The 17,069-nt window shown below is 43.0% G+C and overlaps 1 protein-coding gene across 3 annotated transcripts in view; it reads right to left on the bottom strand.

Annotated features, from left to right (window-relative positions):
• Nucleotides 1-5,498: 5,498 nt before the first annotated feature.
• The window catches only part of LRRC28 (leucine rich repeat containing 28), a 49,544-nt gene continuing 37,973 nt past the window's right edge, over nt 5,499-17,069 (bottom strand). For all 3 annotated transcript variants that reach the window (XM_027906851.1, XM_027906853.1, XM_027906854.1), the window contains 3 exons: nt 14,446-14,621; nt 12,094-12,253; nt 5,499-9,936 (listed from right to left, as the gene is read on the bottom strand). In XM_027906851.1, the coding sequence (XP_027762652.1) occupies nt 9,864-9,936; nt 12,094-12,253; nt 14,446-14,621 (409 nt within the window). In that variant the 3' untranslated portion in view covers nt 5,499-9,863. The remainder of the gene's footprint in view (nt 9,937-12,093; nt 12,254-14,445; nt 14,622-17,069) is intronic.

Here is a 17,069-nt window from a genome sequence, read left to right as displayed (position 1 = left end):
TCCCTCTCTGCACATCCCTGGGGACAGACCAGGACCTCCCTGCTGGGCACTCTGTGTCACACTGGAGCCCGCCAGTCTGGGCTCCAGGGAGCACGTTCAACCTCTGGCATATAACCCTGCAATCCGATCTCCATCCTTTCCACAGGGCCATCCCTTCCCACCTCCGGCCCTCCCCGGCCTTGGGCACCAGCTTAACCCACCTGCTCTGAGCTGTTAGTTGGTCAAGTGTGCTCCCCTAACATGGAATTTATCTGCAGTTTCGGGGATGCTGAGAGGCTATCCCAACCTGCCTGCCTAGGATGGGCAGGATCAGTGGCATGAAAGCTTTCTGGAGTGGCTGCAACCACAGGCTACAGTCCAGTCAAGCATTAACCCCCAGGACCGCTCCCAAAGAGTCCCGTTTGGAATTTGAAAGGCAGTGAGATCTTCCCACAAACAGGCCAGCCCTTTGGCAGGAGGGGGCAGGAGGGCCAGGGCAGCACACAAACACAAGCTCTCATAAAGCCATAAAGAGCTTCTGTTTCCCGACACTCTGCAACAGCGGGAAGGCGGAGGCAGGGAAAAGCAGCAGTCCCGGGCCACGTGGCAGGTCAAACCACCGCCCAGTTTGTTGGCATCCTCTGAAGTTTAAATATGCTTTGGGCCAGCAGTGAATCATCCCTGGCAGGTAAGAATGATATTAATTTATGACATGCCAAATGCAAGCAGATCTTTTGGTGGCAGTCCAATGGTTTTAGTCTTATTAACACACGGCGGCGGCTCAGGTTGCAGCTGTGCACATTAAACTCTGGCAAGTGGCATTTTAAACAATGACAAACTTCAGAACAATCACTCCACACATGGAGCCAGGCCAGGCAAAACTGAAGGGTGGCAGAATAAAGGTCAAGGGGGGGAACCTGTTTGTCTGGGAGAGGAACAGGTGGCCCGCTTGGGTTGCTGCAGGGTCTTTAAACCGTCTGAAGGACACAGTCATGGATCATTTTAACCCATTAAGCTGCTTAAGCCTTCCCTTACACTGGTTTGAACTTCAAGAGAGTATTAAATCTTAAAGAGCTTAGTAATACATCTTGAGGAAAGCTCTCCCCTGTGCTTGTGCATCCAGAGTGCACATCCTGCCACTGACAGCGAGACCCCTCCGGCAGCTGAAACACAGAAACCAGAGCAGCTGAAACACGGAAAGAGGAGCATCAAGTCCCACCGGGGCACAGACAGCAAGGGGAACACCTCCCATTACCCCCCTGCCACTCAGCAGGCTCGAGGACACCGTGAGCAGCACAGGCCAAGGAGGAAAATCATCCCCTCCTCAGTTCCTCCCTCACAAGGGACACACAAGCGGCTGCCTCGGGCGGTGTCTGGGGAACTCAAACCACATCCAGCAAGGAGGGCTGGGAGAGAGAGGGACCTGGGAGGGCAGCTCCTTACCTTGACACGTGGGCAGCGCAAAGCCAGTCCCAACCGTTCCTGCCAGCTGTGTTTGCTTCAGAAAATACGGTGATGGAGACATAAAAGACATTTTCATGGCAGGAAATGTAAATATTCCAAGCCATGTTTCGAAGCTGTGTTTCTCAGTTTGAGAGATATCAAAATAAATGTTTTTTTGAAGTGTCAGAAGCCAGATGTTTTAGAATAAAACAGCAGAATAAGACCCAACATGTAACGACGTTTTCCACTGCAGTGCTTCCAAACCAATTCTTCTCAGGATTTTTAATTTGCCTCCCCCAGCCCAATCTTATCTTTGTAAGCAGAATTTCTATTTTCCAACCAGGTGCTTCTCAAAAGAAATTAATTTTTTTTAGCAGTACATCAGATCTGGTTAAATAAATACAAGGATTTACCTGCACAGGAGATCTGATCCAGAACAGAGCAGTGTGTAAATGCATAAAAAAATTAGTTATCTCAGATTTAAATACCAGGTGTGTGGATGTGCTTTTTCCCAAATGAAATTAAGGGAATTAAATTCTTTCATAACAAGGCACTTTTATTCTGGAATAGGAGCATCCACATATGAAATTAATCAAGAATAGCTAAAGCCACAGTAAGGTCTCAGGCTACTGACTGTAAGTGAAAACAGTAAATTCATTCTGCCTCTTGCAGTTTCTTGCTATATAACACACCAGATCCCCCTGGATAAATGTGCCTGCAAGTAAATGACTAGTCCCAGCATGTCTGTGAGCACCTCATGATAATACTTCAATAAGATGGACTGGAATCAATGTTTTTCATCTTGGCAGCTTGGGGCCAGAGAGCAGGAGCTGGGCAGGGACGGACATGGGAAGGGGATGGAGCAGCACTGGCTTGGGAGGACATTTCTAGCCAGTAGGTATCAGTTCCTGCATCATTTGAGCTTCCTGGAAGAAGAAGGGAAAAAGGAGATAATCAGAGGTTTTCAATTCAAACCTCCCAAATATCTTCCTTGGGATCAGACACAAGTTTGGCTACAGTTTAGATCGAGCTACTGGAGAAATCTGAGCCCCCCTGTTTCATACTGGAGGCTTTAGAGCCAGGGTTACGTAGTGCTAGATGAAAAACCTGATCCAAAGTACTGATTTATTATAAATGAATTCATTACTCGAGGTGAGATCTCCTCAGTTCACCTGCAGCCAGAACAGAACACGGATTTGTGAGGTGGGTAACTGCAGAAATGGCATCAGGTGGTGCTGTCAGGTGCAGCACAGACCTGTGTCACTGCGCAGGTAACAAACTGCTTTAATATTGGTGACAGTGGGACCACATCAGGGGTTTGTACTGACCAGAGAGGGGAACATCATCTTCTGGTCAAGAGTGAGGACTGAGAGGGGAAAGAAGGGCTGTTATTTGCAACCATGGGGGCAGAGAAACAGGAGAGGCATTAATTACACTGTGAGAGCAACGAGTGCCTCAGCAGAACTATAAATTCAAATCTCAGTTCTACAAAGAGGCAAGATACAAATAACTCCCTGTCGTGGCAGCTGCTCAGTTTTTATAGAAACAAAAATATAGAACAGTAAGCTGTGACTATACAGAATAATTAATCCTGGTACTTTTAGACATGGGGTTACCTATTGCCTGGGCAATTCCCTGCTTTTCATCCTACTTTAAAAGGAACACTTACCTGGAATTCAGATAGGAGACCTTGCCAGCCCTATTCCAAGCCAGGCTTTCTGAAGAAAGTTAAAGCTGCTTTTTTTGGTAATTCTTCTCTTCATGTATCATCTACATTGATTTGGCTTTTTGCAAAATGAAACCAGAGAGCCAACAGAGACAAGGCAAAGGCAGCCAAATCCAGGTCCCTGCTCAGCCTGCTCTGAAACTCCAGTGCCAGCGAAGCAATCACAGTTATCACAAACTGACCCAAGAATATCCAGCTTGATTCCTCTAATTGCTCTGACAACAAAAATCAATGGTTGCAACTCTGTAGCAGAAAGGAAACCTAATAAGACTGATGTAATAGCTACAAGTGCAGAATTTTAGGATCCAGCAGCAGAACAAAAGCAGAACGGGGCACAGTTGATACCACCATGGGTTAATATTTACCTGTAGAAGAAATACTGGTGATCTTTTTAAACATCTTTTTTTTTTTTTTTTTTTAATGAGATCTAGGCAACGTCATCAGCATCTTCAGGCTGTATCTGCACTTTGTGATGAATTATGTGCTCTTTCTCATTCTTAAACAAAATGTTAACGTTCCAGTGGGCCCTGCCTGCACCAAAAAGGGATTTAACAATGCATTTTTTGCTTTCTAAACAAAACAGTTCCATTTGCTGTTACAAGAGCGCACTTGGAGAACATTCATAGTGCAACAACCAATAAACACACCACCACGGCATTTTTCATTACAAGAAAGCTTTCTCAACTCACCTGAAGAAAACAGTTTAGACATAACTTGGTGAGGTTCCCAGATGACAGAACACCTCCATAGCACCATCGCACAGTCGTGTTTAGCACCAGGACAGGCACCCCTGAGTGACAGCTTACTCTGGCAAAAAGAGCCAGTCAATATTTACATTCCTCACGAACACACAAAAGAGCATCAGGGTACTTGAGAAATTAGCCCTTGATTGCCACTTGGAAGGCATCATCAGAAAGTCAAATCACTTCAGCACCTCCAACAACAGAACTGCTCTTGCTCCTGAGGCTCGGAACGAGTCCCAGATGTGTCAAGGTCCTTCCCTGGGAGCTGGAGGTGTCTGAAGGGCACAACGGGTGCTGGAAAAGCCTGACGTGAGGGGTTTATTACTTAAAATGTGAAAACATAAAGAAAGGATTTGGTCAACTCTTGCTCTCTTTCTTGCTGAAGTAGCAGACACTAATCTGATATTCCAGAGCCAGCTCCAGGGAATACCAGGCTTCTTCAATGCAGAACACTCTGCTGGACCATTCAGTGATTGCTGAAGTTGGGGGACACAGATGCAGGGGTTCAATTCTGCTCTCAAGTTCCCAAAATGTCACCACATAGAACAGCCCTAAATCTTGGCCTGGAAGTCACAAAACATCCAGTGCCTTTCCAAGCGAGATCTCGGCTCCTCTCATTTCCTGCATACAATAGCATTATTCAGCCACTGAAGTTTCCACTTAGCTTGCACTTATGCCAAGTACTTTTAATTGCAAAGGAAAAGGATGTTAAGCTCTCCCATTTCTTTCTTTCTAATTCATAAGGGATGCAGCAGTGGTTGGTAAAAGTTAAGAGGTTGAGGGCTGTTCTCCCCCCATCTCCCTCATTAAGGGACTCACATCCTCCTCCTGCTGTGGGCAAACTGAGGTTACCTCCCTCGCCAGGGGAGGAAAACCCACACTGTCACTTGTAAAACACTAAAAAGGCAAGTCACTGTAAAGTAACTACAAACCAGGCATCAGGAGAGTCTGAATGGCACCTAAACCCTGCAAGGTTTACAACTGATGTGTCACCTTGACCAGCACGGGTCCCATTCCGTAATGGATTAGCAAGTACTCACCCCATACAGTAACTCAAACAGCATCCAGCTCAAAGACCTGATCACACCGAGGAGAGCAGCAGCTCTGACTGAAGCAAAGTGCTGCAGAGCAAGGAGGGAAATAACTCGAGAAACAGATGCTTAATTTCTACCTATTTTTGGCAGCCTTGTTCCTATGATATCTGTTAGATGCGGGAGAAAAGCTGCTGAATGCTGCTTAGGACGTAATCCATGAACCACAGCCACGCCTCTGGACTATCAGGGTGGCAACGCAGTCCTACAGAAGCTTATTTTTTCTTTTGATCAATCCTTGGAAGGGTCTGGAGTAACATTTCCATATGGCTTTTGTTGCCATTATGCAAGATCTGATGAGCTGCATTGTCTGAGACAAAGGGATTAAGTGAAATGAAGTGGTGTTTGGGGCTTGGCAGTGTTTGAAGTGTTGTCACCCCACCTCTTCAGCCTTGGGACAAGAGACTTATTAGCTAATTACTATGCAAATGAAGCGAAATGTAAATTAAAGGTTACATTCTGACGTAGCTTAATAGCCCCAGGAGCAAGAATTTAGTTCACTTTAATGGACCGTAATTCTATCCAAAAATATAGTTTATTAACAGGCACATACAATAAATCGCACCACTAACTTTAAATAAACCATTTAGCAAGCTCACCTTCACACTGAGTGACATTTGGTTAATACAGAGCAAGAAAGCAGTTCACATATGCTTCCCACAGACACAGAACGGGCTCAGTTGCAAACCAAGTTCGTTATAATCCATAGAAAAAGAGAAAAGAAAAAAAAAAGGGGGCACATAAAAGCAAAAGCAATGAAGACTTCACATGAGCGTTGCCATTTCTTTCCACCAGACCTTTGGTCTCTTACAAAATAGGTCTGTTAATACAAAAAAGTAATAAAAACCTCTGGATTCAATTTACTCAGCCTCTTCCACCACAAGTTAACTCTAACATTTTGCAACAACATGGGCAGTATTAAGAGGGAGGTAAGAGGCAAAGTTAGTTGGAATTATCCAAGTCCAGCTGCAGACAGAGCAGCAGCCCTGGGCTCCGGTGTCGCTGTCCCAGTTTTTGCAAGAAACGCAAAGATGGTAAAACATTCTCCTCTCTCATCAGTTAAAGGGGATCCATCCGCCACTGACATCAAGGCAAAAGTTGGTGTGTTGTCAGTGGTACTCTGGTCATCCTCTCTGGGGAAAGGGCTGTCACTCTCGAGTCTCCAGCTCGGCTGTGATGTCAGTAAAACCTGACACGCCACTGCCACCCGGGTGTTAGCACAGTCCTGTCCTCCCTCCAGGCCAGAACAAGGGATTCAGCAGAATTTGATCTGCAAGAACTGAAGCCAACTTGGCAATGAAGAGCTCTGCTCTGCTCGCAGCAACATCTCAACCTCACCAAGCAAAGAGAAGGGTTGTAAATGAACTTCGGGAGGAGCCCAAGAGAAGCATCTGGTCAATCCACATTTCTTGATATCAGACCTTGTTCTTCACACAGGAAAGGACACCTGTATTCCTGCTCCTCTGGGGGATGAACAGCCAGGTTCCCAAGAACAGTGCTGCAAATCTAACAGTGCCAGAACCACGCCAGCAGCATTTTTAAACAAAGCCAGAGATTCCTCCACTTCCTTCGTGCCAGAACAAAAAGCCTCTGTATAGGGCTCTGATTTTATGAACATGGTGCCTGTTATCAAAACCTAAACAAAAATGATGCCTGTGCTCCCTAATTATAATAAGAGTCAATCTTTACTCAGAAAAATTTTGTAACAACATCAATGGGTTAAAGACTTGACTTTATCTCATTTCTCTCCTGCACCTCTTTGTTATGCCTAGAAAAAGAACCCAACAGAAACTCTTCCTGCTTCCACCTTAAGCGAAGAGTTAAGATCTACTTTTATGACAAAAATTAGGTTTTTTAAATGCTCATTTTTTTCAACTGATGGAATCAGATTTTTTGTAGTACAAAGGAAAATTTATCTGGGCGGGAACTAACCTGACAAACGAGAGCAATCAAAAATTACCTAGAAAAAAACCCCAAAACATTTAAGAGAAGTCCAAGCATTGTGACAGCACTCACCAAGAAGCTCCCTCTCCCCTCTGCAATTTGCATAGCTGGCTCTCATGTTTGCTGGTTATGAAATACTCTTACAGTAGAACAACTTTAGAAAAATTTGGACAAGTGAGAATGGAGTTATTTTAATCTAGAACAATATCACCCAAAGATACAGATGAATACAAACACTGTTTGTACCAAAAAAACATCAGAGAAACACGAATTTAAGCTGCATTTTCAGTCTATATATTGGCTTTCCTCTTCCTTGTTTTATAAAAATAGGGTATGACATTTCAGCTTCAATTGCATGTTTAAGTCATTTATTCATTGAACATTCCATTCTTGAAATATCATCTATTAAAGTGTTAGTTAAGATTCATCCTGCTTATAGAACAGGCTAAATTTCTTCTGAACTGCACTTGTAGACAACAATAAAGAGACTGATATGGACTCAATAAGAAATAATTAGGTTGTGGGAAGAAGAAAGAAAATAATAAATAAATAATGATAATAATAATAATAAAATCAAGCTCCACTCTTCCTATGTGACTCCTAATAAAACAAACATTAATGCCTTTTAGGTGATCACAAGATTTAACTCCAAAACAAAATTTACAGACTGAATTGTGATATGAACTGTGATTTAAAGTCTACAACTCGCTATAAAAACTCGCAAGATAACGTCTCCTCCACAGGCAGAGGAAGCCACAGTAAAAATAATACTGATAATTCCTGATCAAGACTATTGTATCAAAATCAAGATTTGTCACACCCCCCCCAGCTCTCTTATCCCCTGACTGGGAGAAGTGGATTCTGTCCTGCACTTGCACGTCCGTGATTCAGCTCTAACTGTACCTGGGCTATTTCCACCTCAGCTCTGGGTGCTGGAGGAAAAGGACAAAGCTGAGGATGGATTTTTTTGCTGCCTCAGCAGTGAACCCTGTGGGGTGGGCAGGTCTGCTGGGCCAGCCACGTCCAAACCCAGTCAGAAATCCAATAGCACCGAGGCTGCCTGGCCATGGCTCCTGCCCCTGCTGCAAAGCAGAGTTAATAAATGGGATTTATTTTAGAAAGTTTCACAATTCTTAAACAAGTAGATGATACTTGCATTCCTGAAGGATTAAGTTCTACATTTCTTACTGCTAATTCAACTCTCTTAAAAACCAACCCAGTAAAACCAGCAAAGATTTTACAAGTAACATGCACGACCTAAAAATTCCACCCTCAAAACTGCCTTTTTGGTACACTTTTAAGATGCTCTATTTATTGAAGAGATGCCAGGAAGCCTGCAGAGGGAACAAATGCTTCTTTGGCAAAAGGAAAACATTTTAATGCCTCCTGCCTTCAAAGTCCACACACCTCACCACAACATATGCTAATACCCTACCAAATAAGTCTCTTTATCTTGCCATTTTTATAACAAACTGTTTCATTCATATCTATTTCAGCTTGTAACTACCTACTGCACAGAGTAGCACACTATGCTAAATCAACAAGTAGTTTATACCTAAGAAATAGAAATTAAAAAAAAAAAAAAAAGAAAAAAAAGCCCAACACATGACGTTAAAAAAATATTGTATATTCAAAAACAAGTCAAGAGGGGTGAATTTTCTATAAACCGTTTCGGTATAAAATCAAAATTTTAAGTCGTGGAGGCAATTTGGGCCTTTTTCTCCATCCTTTGTTCTTTATTTAAAATGAACAAGATCTAACAAAGAAGGATTCCCACAAATGGGACAGTGAGTGGGAATTTGCACCAAATCTGCCCTTGGTACATGAAAACAAGTGTTACAGCCCTTCTGAGCAGGTACCTGGGTAAGCATTATCCCTGCCCCTGGATTTCCAGCCTTCTCCAAGGCACACAACTCCACTGACACACCTGGACAAATCAGCCAAATGCTGAATTTAGAAAAAGATCCAAGACCAGCTCTTTGCAGATCAACACTCTGCAACCATAAAAATGCAATAAATAAAAACATTTACCATCATATTGCTAGGGTTTTTTTTCCCCCAAGGGAAATTGCTACTTAAAAGTCATCTTCTTCCTGAAGAAGTCAAAGAAACACGAAAGGGGAACTATTTAAAAAAAAAAATAAAAAAAAATTCAAGCATTGAAAATAAAGAAAATGCACCCTCAAAAGGCTGGAGCAAGAGCCCTTAGTGCAGGCACCAGCACCAGCCTTCACTGAAACAGCATCTTCAGTCTCCAGACATATCCTGGTTACTCCAATTAAATAAAGTGTGGCATTTAACGATGCTGGAAAGAGAGATCTGCTTTTAGAGCGTGGATTTGAATACCACAAATAACTGTCAAAGACGTGGTACACAACTGGGATAGATCTGCTGGGGGAAATACTGACACGAGAGGGAGGAAATAAAGCTGAAAACTGTGGAAAAGTCACTGGGATTCATCAAAGGTTTCTGTAGGTTTAGAGCTGTACACCTGATTCTGGCTGCAGAGGTGAAGAGGATTGCGATGAGTAACTGAAAACTTATTTGCCATCAATTAAACCATTTTTTTTTTTTTTCCTGTTAGAGGAATGAAACTGCCCCAAGTGATGCAACGGGTCAACCCGAAGACAGACACATTTGAAAAATACTGGAAATCCTGAAGTCAGAGCTTGTGAATGTGTTTGGTTTGTGTGCTGCCTTGGAGGAGAGAGAGAGAGAGAAGTTAATACTTTTAAAAGCTTGGTATTTACACTTCTGAAAAGTTCCTGCAGCTCATCCAAATTTGATAGGGCAGGACTCAAGTGCCTCAGAGTGTTCCTGACCGGGCACTTCTGCTGCTTTGGCACACGAGCACACGCAGGGTATTCCAGTACCAATGGATGTGACATCTAATGCAGCTTTACACTGGCAGCACTCCTGAGTGGTTTGAAATGTTTATCAACTCAGTAGGTCAAAAGTCTGCAGACACTGGGTGGAGCAGCAGTATGCCACAAAACTAACAGTTGTCCTCCTAGAAGGGAAGAAAAAAAAGAACAGGGGAGGGGGGGAACAGTTGTCAGTAAAGATTAAAGCTCCTGGCTCCATTCCACGCAGACAACGTGCTGGGTTGTGAAATGTGGGATCAGCCCATCTCCACCCTCCAGAAAAAGCAGGTTCATCTGCGCTCTCTGAGTGCAGGGAAACACTGCAGGGCTTCTCAAGACCTGCCTGGTTTCTCCTGCCCCGGGTTTAAAGCAGCAGCGTGTGGTTTGTGTCTCGGTGCAGGGTGTGGCTCGGTGTCACAGCCAGCAGGTTTAACAGCTGACAGGAAAATAGCTGGGCAGCTTCAGCCCTGCTCATGTGGTTCTTAAATTAGTGCTTGCAGGCATGAAGTAGCTGCAGTCCAGTGTCCTCCCCGGGCCCAGATCTTCAGAGAGGACGATGGACAGGCAGTGCTGTCACTCCGTGCCACGTCCCACGGCAGGGATGGCAGCGGGACAGCGTGACACGAGCCTCACAGTGACCCCCCCTTCCTGCCCCATCCTGGCAGGAACCTACAGATCTGCCTCAGAAATACCAAGATCTGTTTTCTACTAACCCAGAAATCACATCTCACCCCTGGCATCTGTGCTTTTTCAGATCCAGAAATCCAGTTCAACACTTCACTATCCTCTCCTCTAAGAGGATACAGGATGTGCTACGGAAACCCAGCAGGAGTTACTGGCATGGATGTGGCATGTGCTAATCAGGATCCCTACCCTGTGTGTTTTCATGGTCACTTTAAGCTCTTTAGAACAGAAACCCCGTCCTTCACATCTCTCTAAAGCAGCTATCACACCTCCACAATTCCACATAATCTTACCATGACAAGTGCACGAGCTACGGAGATAAGGATGACAGGCTGCCCTGTTTAGATCTCATTTTCTGTGGATTTGCATCAAATGTCAGCTACTTAAGACTGTATCCATTAAGGCATTTTGCAGGACACACTACATTCTTGTCTCAGGGAAGGAATGAGAACGATTTTTTAAACGAGTGAAAACCATGCAGAAATGTGTATTTTCAATTATTACATTTTAGAATGTTAATACAGTGTTCTCCCAAAATAGCCCTAAAGGATGATTTTATTGAGGTGTAACTTTAATAATTCCAAATGATGTCCACTGATATGTCTATCAGCTCATAACTGAAAGCCCTACAACGAGCAATGCTTAGCAATTAATTAGAAAATACTCCAAACTCTCATGCTGTTGGATTATTTTGGGTATAACACACGGATTTAGTGACCAGCAAGTAGGATCCATCATTCCTTAGAAAATAACGCCCTTTAATGCTTGAAAGAAATTCCTGATGGCATGATTATAGCATTTTATGCCCCTCTGAAGATTATGACTGTAATGTGGAAGCAATTTATTTCACTCACCGTGAAATGCGTTGAGTTTGACTGACGTGTAACAGAGTGGCAAGTTGAAGAACACAAGCTCTGCAATCAGATCTTTCTAGGAAAGATGGCTTTTCCAAAATAGCATTTATGCAGCCTTCTGGCTGCTGCCCAGATCTGGCATACCTAGGTTGCTTTTATTTCATAAAGCTGAAGTGCTTACAGATCAGATACTTCTTATGTCACAGAGTGAGACAGGTACCACCACCCTGCATCACCAATTAGTCTGATTTCTTAAAGATCTTCCAGTCGAAAAGCAGTCTCTTATTTTTATGGAAGCCAACTATCAAATCAATGGATTTCAGCAGGATAGGGGCCAGGTGGTGTTTTGGTGCATTATATACACCAACCATCAGAAACATTCCTTTTTAAAGCCCCTCTCTTTTCTGCTCCCCACATGCTTTGTAACTAATGGCTTGACCTGAACTCTCTAACAAGAACTAACATCACATTTGCTTGTTTAATTCTTAAGTGAATTAGCTTTAAACCTTTATTACTTTTCAAACAGTGGAAGTAGAACCAGCTGAAACTTCTCTGATGATGCTTTTTAACAGTTCAAGAGGAGCATTCTGGCTATCTTGTGAATGAAATAATTCTCAACTATTACATGCAACCACAGGCCAGGGCCTTTAGATCTGAAATGCTGCTAAAGTTAAAAAAAAAAAAAAAATCCTTAAGAATATGCTTTGTTCCATAAGGTGTTTTTCTTCCCAAATGAAACCCCAGTGTAATTTCCTGTATAATTACCCTTGATGCAATCCTGCCATTGGAGTTTCCCTCAAGGGAAAGAGCTTTGGGTAGACAATGGTAAACATAGGCTGGCTGCAGCGGTGACAGTGTCCCAGGGGACAGTGCAGCAATTCCAAGAGGCTTTTGGGTAGCGAGATTGGAGTCAGAAAGTTCAAATCTGGAGGAGAAAAGAAACAAAAAACAAAACAAAAAAAAGAAACCCAACATATTTGTAACAAAAGGATTGCATGATAAAGTCAGACACAACAAGCACAATCCATGAGCAGTTCAGGAAACAGCTGCCTCACATTCTTAGGGCCTTGTCAAAACAACAACGAGGTTAATACAAAATACCACAATTAGGGTGAAGCACACGGTGCTTTCCGTGTGCAAGTTCAAAAAGTTGAAGTTAAATGCACAAGTTTGGCATCTGTGGGAGTAAGACTGACTGGGCCAAAATATCCAGCTGAAAATATTACAGCAGGAGCAAATAACAGAAAACAGTAACAGGTCATAAAGGATTTTTTAGGCACAGAAAGGTGTTTAGTAACTAATACAACGTTCTGAAAAGGGCATCAGTAGTGTTTTACTAAAATGTTTCAACAACCCATCCAGCAGGATAGCTAAACTCACTACAAAGCCCAAACTCCACCATCAGCAAAAAGGGATCTGCAATATTTGGAATGACTTGAAATACAACCCAGCCCAGCTGGGTAATTTTCACAGGTCCAACCACAGAGACCACTCTAAAAAGATCAATACATTCCTAATCTGTTAAATGTAGCCCCCACAGCTCACAAGATGCCATCATTTTCACCAAATGGAACTCCAGGGTCATTTCTTGGGAAAGAGCCATCGTTTTCCCAGGCTTGGCCCAAGCCACAGAGTGTTTTAGAAATTAAACCCCACATGCTAATCTCCATCTAGAACCTGAGAGACAGCCAAGGCAGGTGAATGAGTTTAGGTGCTGAATAATCAGGACAAGATGCAGTACCTGATAAATCAGTTTTAGGTATCACACTGGTTTCAGCTTTCAAACCCTGTAAGGTTTAACCCCAGACAAAATGTACCAAAGAGCTCCAGCGAGGTGACAAACAGGACATTTGCGTCAGAAAGAAAAGGTCACGCTCTGTAGCCAAGCAAAGGCCGAGGAAAAGGAGTCCAGTCACTTCTGTCACTTCCCCAGCAGTCACCAAGCATTTAACAGCACCCCTGAAACTGCAAATTTAGGCAGTGGCAGATCAAATCCGCTGCTTTAATCACACAGTGCCACCTGCCTCCCCAGCACTCCACCTGTCTGAACCAGGCACTTCTCCTGCCTCCCCGAAATGGGGGTGTTCCAGTGGCAACACCCCCAGTCTTTAGGGAGGTCACTCTGAATAGGACATACATGTGTTTGTATGTATGTATATTTAAATCCATCTTTTTCAGGATCTGCACCTTGCCTGCAAATGGGTATAATCCTCCCAGCCTTGTAAAGACCACCTAGAAACCACCTCCTAACCTGGTTTGGAACACTACCTTGCTATTCCCAACCCAAACTTCACCGGCATCTTCAAGAACCACATTCACACAGCTGGATCCCAAAAATCATTGTGTAAGTCACAACTGGGTGAGGGAAGGAAGACCTCCTTGTACACCTTTCCTGGCAAAGCAGCGGTTCAGCAGTGACCCCCTACCATAAACCCTCTAATCTTCCCACTGTAGCTCTCCACCCTTCTGCTTTCTTTTTGACCTTTAAAGCTGAGAATTCCCAAGCTGGCATCAACAGGGGGGAGTCACAGCACATGTAAACCTGACAGAATCTGCAGGTTACCATCAGATATTGCTAACTCATGTGGTTGTGGGATGCAGACCCAGATGAGCCAAGGGCCACTTTAGAGCTGAGCCTGAACTGGGGCAGAACTAAAGCAGCTCAGCTGTCAGGCTGTGCTCAAATGGCCCAGGGCTGCTCACATTTCTTTTGCCTTATGTATAACAAGTCTGCCAGTTTAGGATTGTGCTGCCTGGCAAGGAGTTGCATTGTTGGCTGATGCATCTGATCTTGCCTCAGGAACTGTATTTCTCATCTCCTATTTCCATTAAAGAGTTTCTCCTGCAACAAAAAAAAGGCATCCTTCTTTATGCATCCTTCAACTAAGAAATCATTTATAAGCACCACTTGACCTCAGAAATAGTCTTTGGGTCTTTGATTTTTGATATTGGACGTTTCTGTTCTAACACAGCATTTCAAACATAATTTGATTAAATAAATCTTTTAAAATACAAATCCTTGCCCAACTCTTTGAAGGACTGTTTGAAACGTTCCTCCCACTGCCAGAAAAGCACTTCCACTGTTTCTGTGATGTGAGGAATGCAGAAATGTCATACCTTTCAGAAACCTGTAGTAGGTGTTATAGAGGGTCCTCATGGCCAGTTCTTGCAAAGGCAGCACATGATCTGTTTCTGTCCCTATAGATTTCACCTCTGCTGGCAGGAACACAGTTAACTGGCCTGATGAAAAAGAGAGCAGTTTCACCTCTGAAACTTGAATTGGAGAACCACAACTAGAAGGACACAAGACATTTAGAAAGTGGTTAGAAAAAAAAAAAAATCATAAAAGTAACTTTATGGGGAAACCCAGATGACCAACCCAAAGTATGCCTGACACTGTTCTCCAGTGCAGCCCTCAAGGATTCCTTGCAGAGGGCAGGACACGTTGGGGTTGGACTTTTTAAAGGTCCCTTCCAGCCCAAACTATTCTATGTTTCTATGCTGACATCCATTTTATCACCTTCTGTGATGTGCTAGGCATGGGACATCTGCAGGAATTACTTATCAAATAACACACAGCAATGAGAACCCAATCCCAAGGGGGGGAACCAAATGCACTCTGTGCCCCTTACTTTGTGCTAATCTTTTAGCCTCTGAATTGCACTGTTGCTAAACATTTAATGTAGCGGAGCCTTTCATACCCAAGTTTGTTTCCTGTGTCTTGGATCGACCAGTTGACAACAGTCATGGATTTCTCATTTTTAATGCACGAGGCAAACTCCAACCTCAAAGAAATACATTTGAAGTGCCACTGGGTGATTCTGTTCTACACCTTTCCCCATCCACAGAGCCCCCTTGGAGGTGAAGGCAAAACAACAACAGTGGGAAGAGATCCTAGTAAGTCTACCAGCCTTGCCCTTCCTAAATCAGACATGGAGAGGGAAGGTTATTTGGATCCAAGGAGAGAAAGTCAGCTTGTAGTAAAAATAATGACTCTTTACGTGATGCCTGTTGTGAGTGATCAGAGCAGAGAGACACGCAGAGGAAAATTCGACTCAGAGCTTGGGGAAGTCAACAGGGGAATTGGAATTGTTTATGACAACTGAAATTTGAAGCCAAGAGCAACTTGTTAGGGCCAGTCCTAACCAATGGAATAGAAACACAGATTTGTCAGCCTTCCCAGATATTGGACCTAAAAGTGAGGTAACGACTCTCGACCTTATCAGATTTGAGAGAAATCTCACGGTAGGTCCCTGACAACAATGAGCCTCATCCCTTCTGATTAAAGGAGGAACAGCCCAGAGGAACAACCAAAAAAGAGCACCATCAAACTGCAAGTCAATATGCCCCTTGTTAAATATTTAATACTTTCCCACAAACCATTAGTGGGATTACAATATAATTGGGAATTCAGAGATCCACTGTCCCAACAGTCCATTGCCCAGCAATCCAGACCCAGTGAGTTATCAGTCACAACAAATGAACCTATAATGTTTTATTTTCAAGCTGATTAACTCTTTACCTCTCTCACTAGGACATAAAATCCCTGCAGTTTCTGCAGTTCAGAGCTGGGCCATTTGTCTACTTTAAGTAAAGGGTGAGGCTGTTAATGCCAGACACAAAATCCAGGGAGGTTAAGAAAGTGGAACAGAGAATGGACTAAACAGCTGGGGAAAAAAATGAGCTGCAGAAGAACCCTGGTGAATAAATAACTGGGGCATAAAAAGCTGTGACCACCTATTGGCTGCCTTCTCCAAGACTGACAGATCCCTGACTGGGGCCTATGAAACCCAATCTGCAAAAAATAAGATCAAAATTTATTTTGAGTGCTGAGATCATCACCTCTCACATAAAAGACTTTTTTTTTTGTTTTTCAGTCAGTCTGACTGCAGGATGCCCAGACAGAGATCCATTACTTCCACAATGCCATTTATATTCTATTTTCAGAAATCAAGCTTTATGTTAGTAACAGCAGCTTGTCAGATTTTATTCTCCAGTGGATGACCAGACAGAGCACTAAAGCCTGGATTGTCAGCTCTTGCCTGACCCATGCAAACCTCAGCCTGGTTACTAATGCTTTCTTGGAAAGAACACAGAAATTCTTCACATCACCATTATTACACAATTTTAAAGTCACTCAGCACATTATCAAATAAAACCCTTGGGTTTTTATGAATATATATAAAGTGCTCTTCCTATGTGGAAAATTTTTCTTAAAAGAAATCTACGATGTTTGAAGGTGGTTTCCCAACAAAGACAAGTATCTGTTTGGTGCACAAATAAAATATTATTTTTCTTACTAAAAATAACCTCTTTTCTTTCTTATTAAGGGGAAACCAATTTCTTCCACAGAAGCACTACAAGAATTAATTTAATTGCAACACTTGCAACTTTTTTAGTCTCTTCCACGCTAGATTTAAAATACCAGATTGTGTGATTCTATATTAGATTTATAATCTCAGAGATACTGCAGTTGGCCTCACCAGCACTGCACATGTAATGACAGAAGGAGAACTGGTAGCATCTTCACAAAAGGTCAGTGCAAAGATAAAATTATTTTGACTAAGTATAAAATGATATCTTAAAACATAAAAAAAAAAATAAAATAAAAGACATGGTTGTATGAAATCATCTGAAACAGGCAGGACGGTTGGACCAAACCTGTTGGAACATTTCCTGCACTGGCATTAGTGTTTCTGGTCACAGTCAAGACAGCTCTGTCACATTTAAGTTTAATTTAA

Source organism: Empidonax traillii, unplaced genomic scaffold (genome assembly GCF_003031625.1).
Source record: "Empidonax traillii isolate 1590-97213 ecotype Southwest subspecies unplaced genomic scaffold, ASM303162v1 scaffold1366:size124167, whole genome shotgun sequence".
NCBI classification, from domain to species: Eukaryota; Metazoa; Chordata; class Aves; order Passeriformes; family Tyrannidae; genus Empidonax; species Empidonax traillii.
Note: the sequence above shows the minus strand (reverse complement) of the source record. Positions and strands in the feature narration are given on the sequence as shown.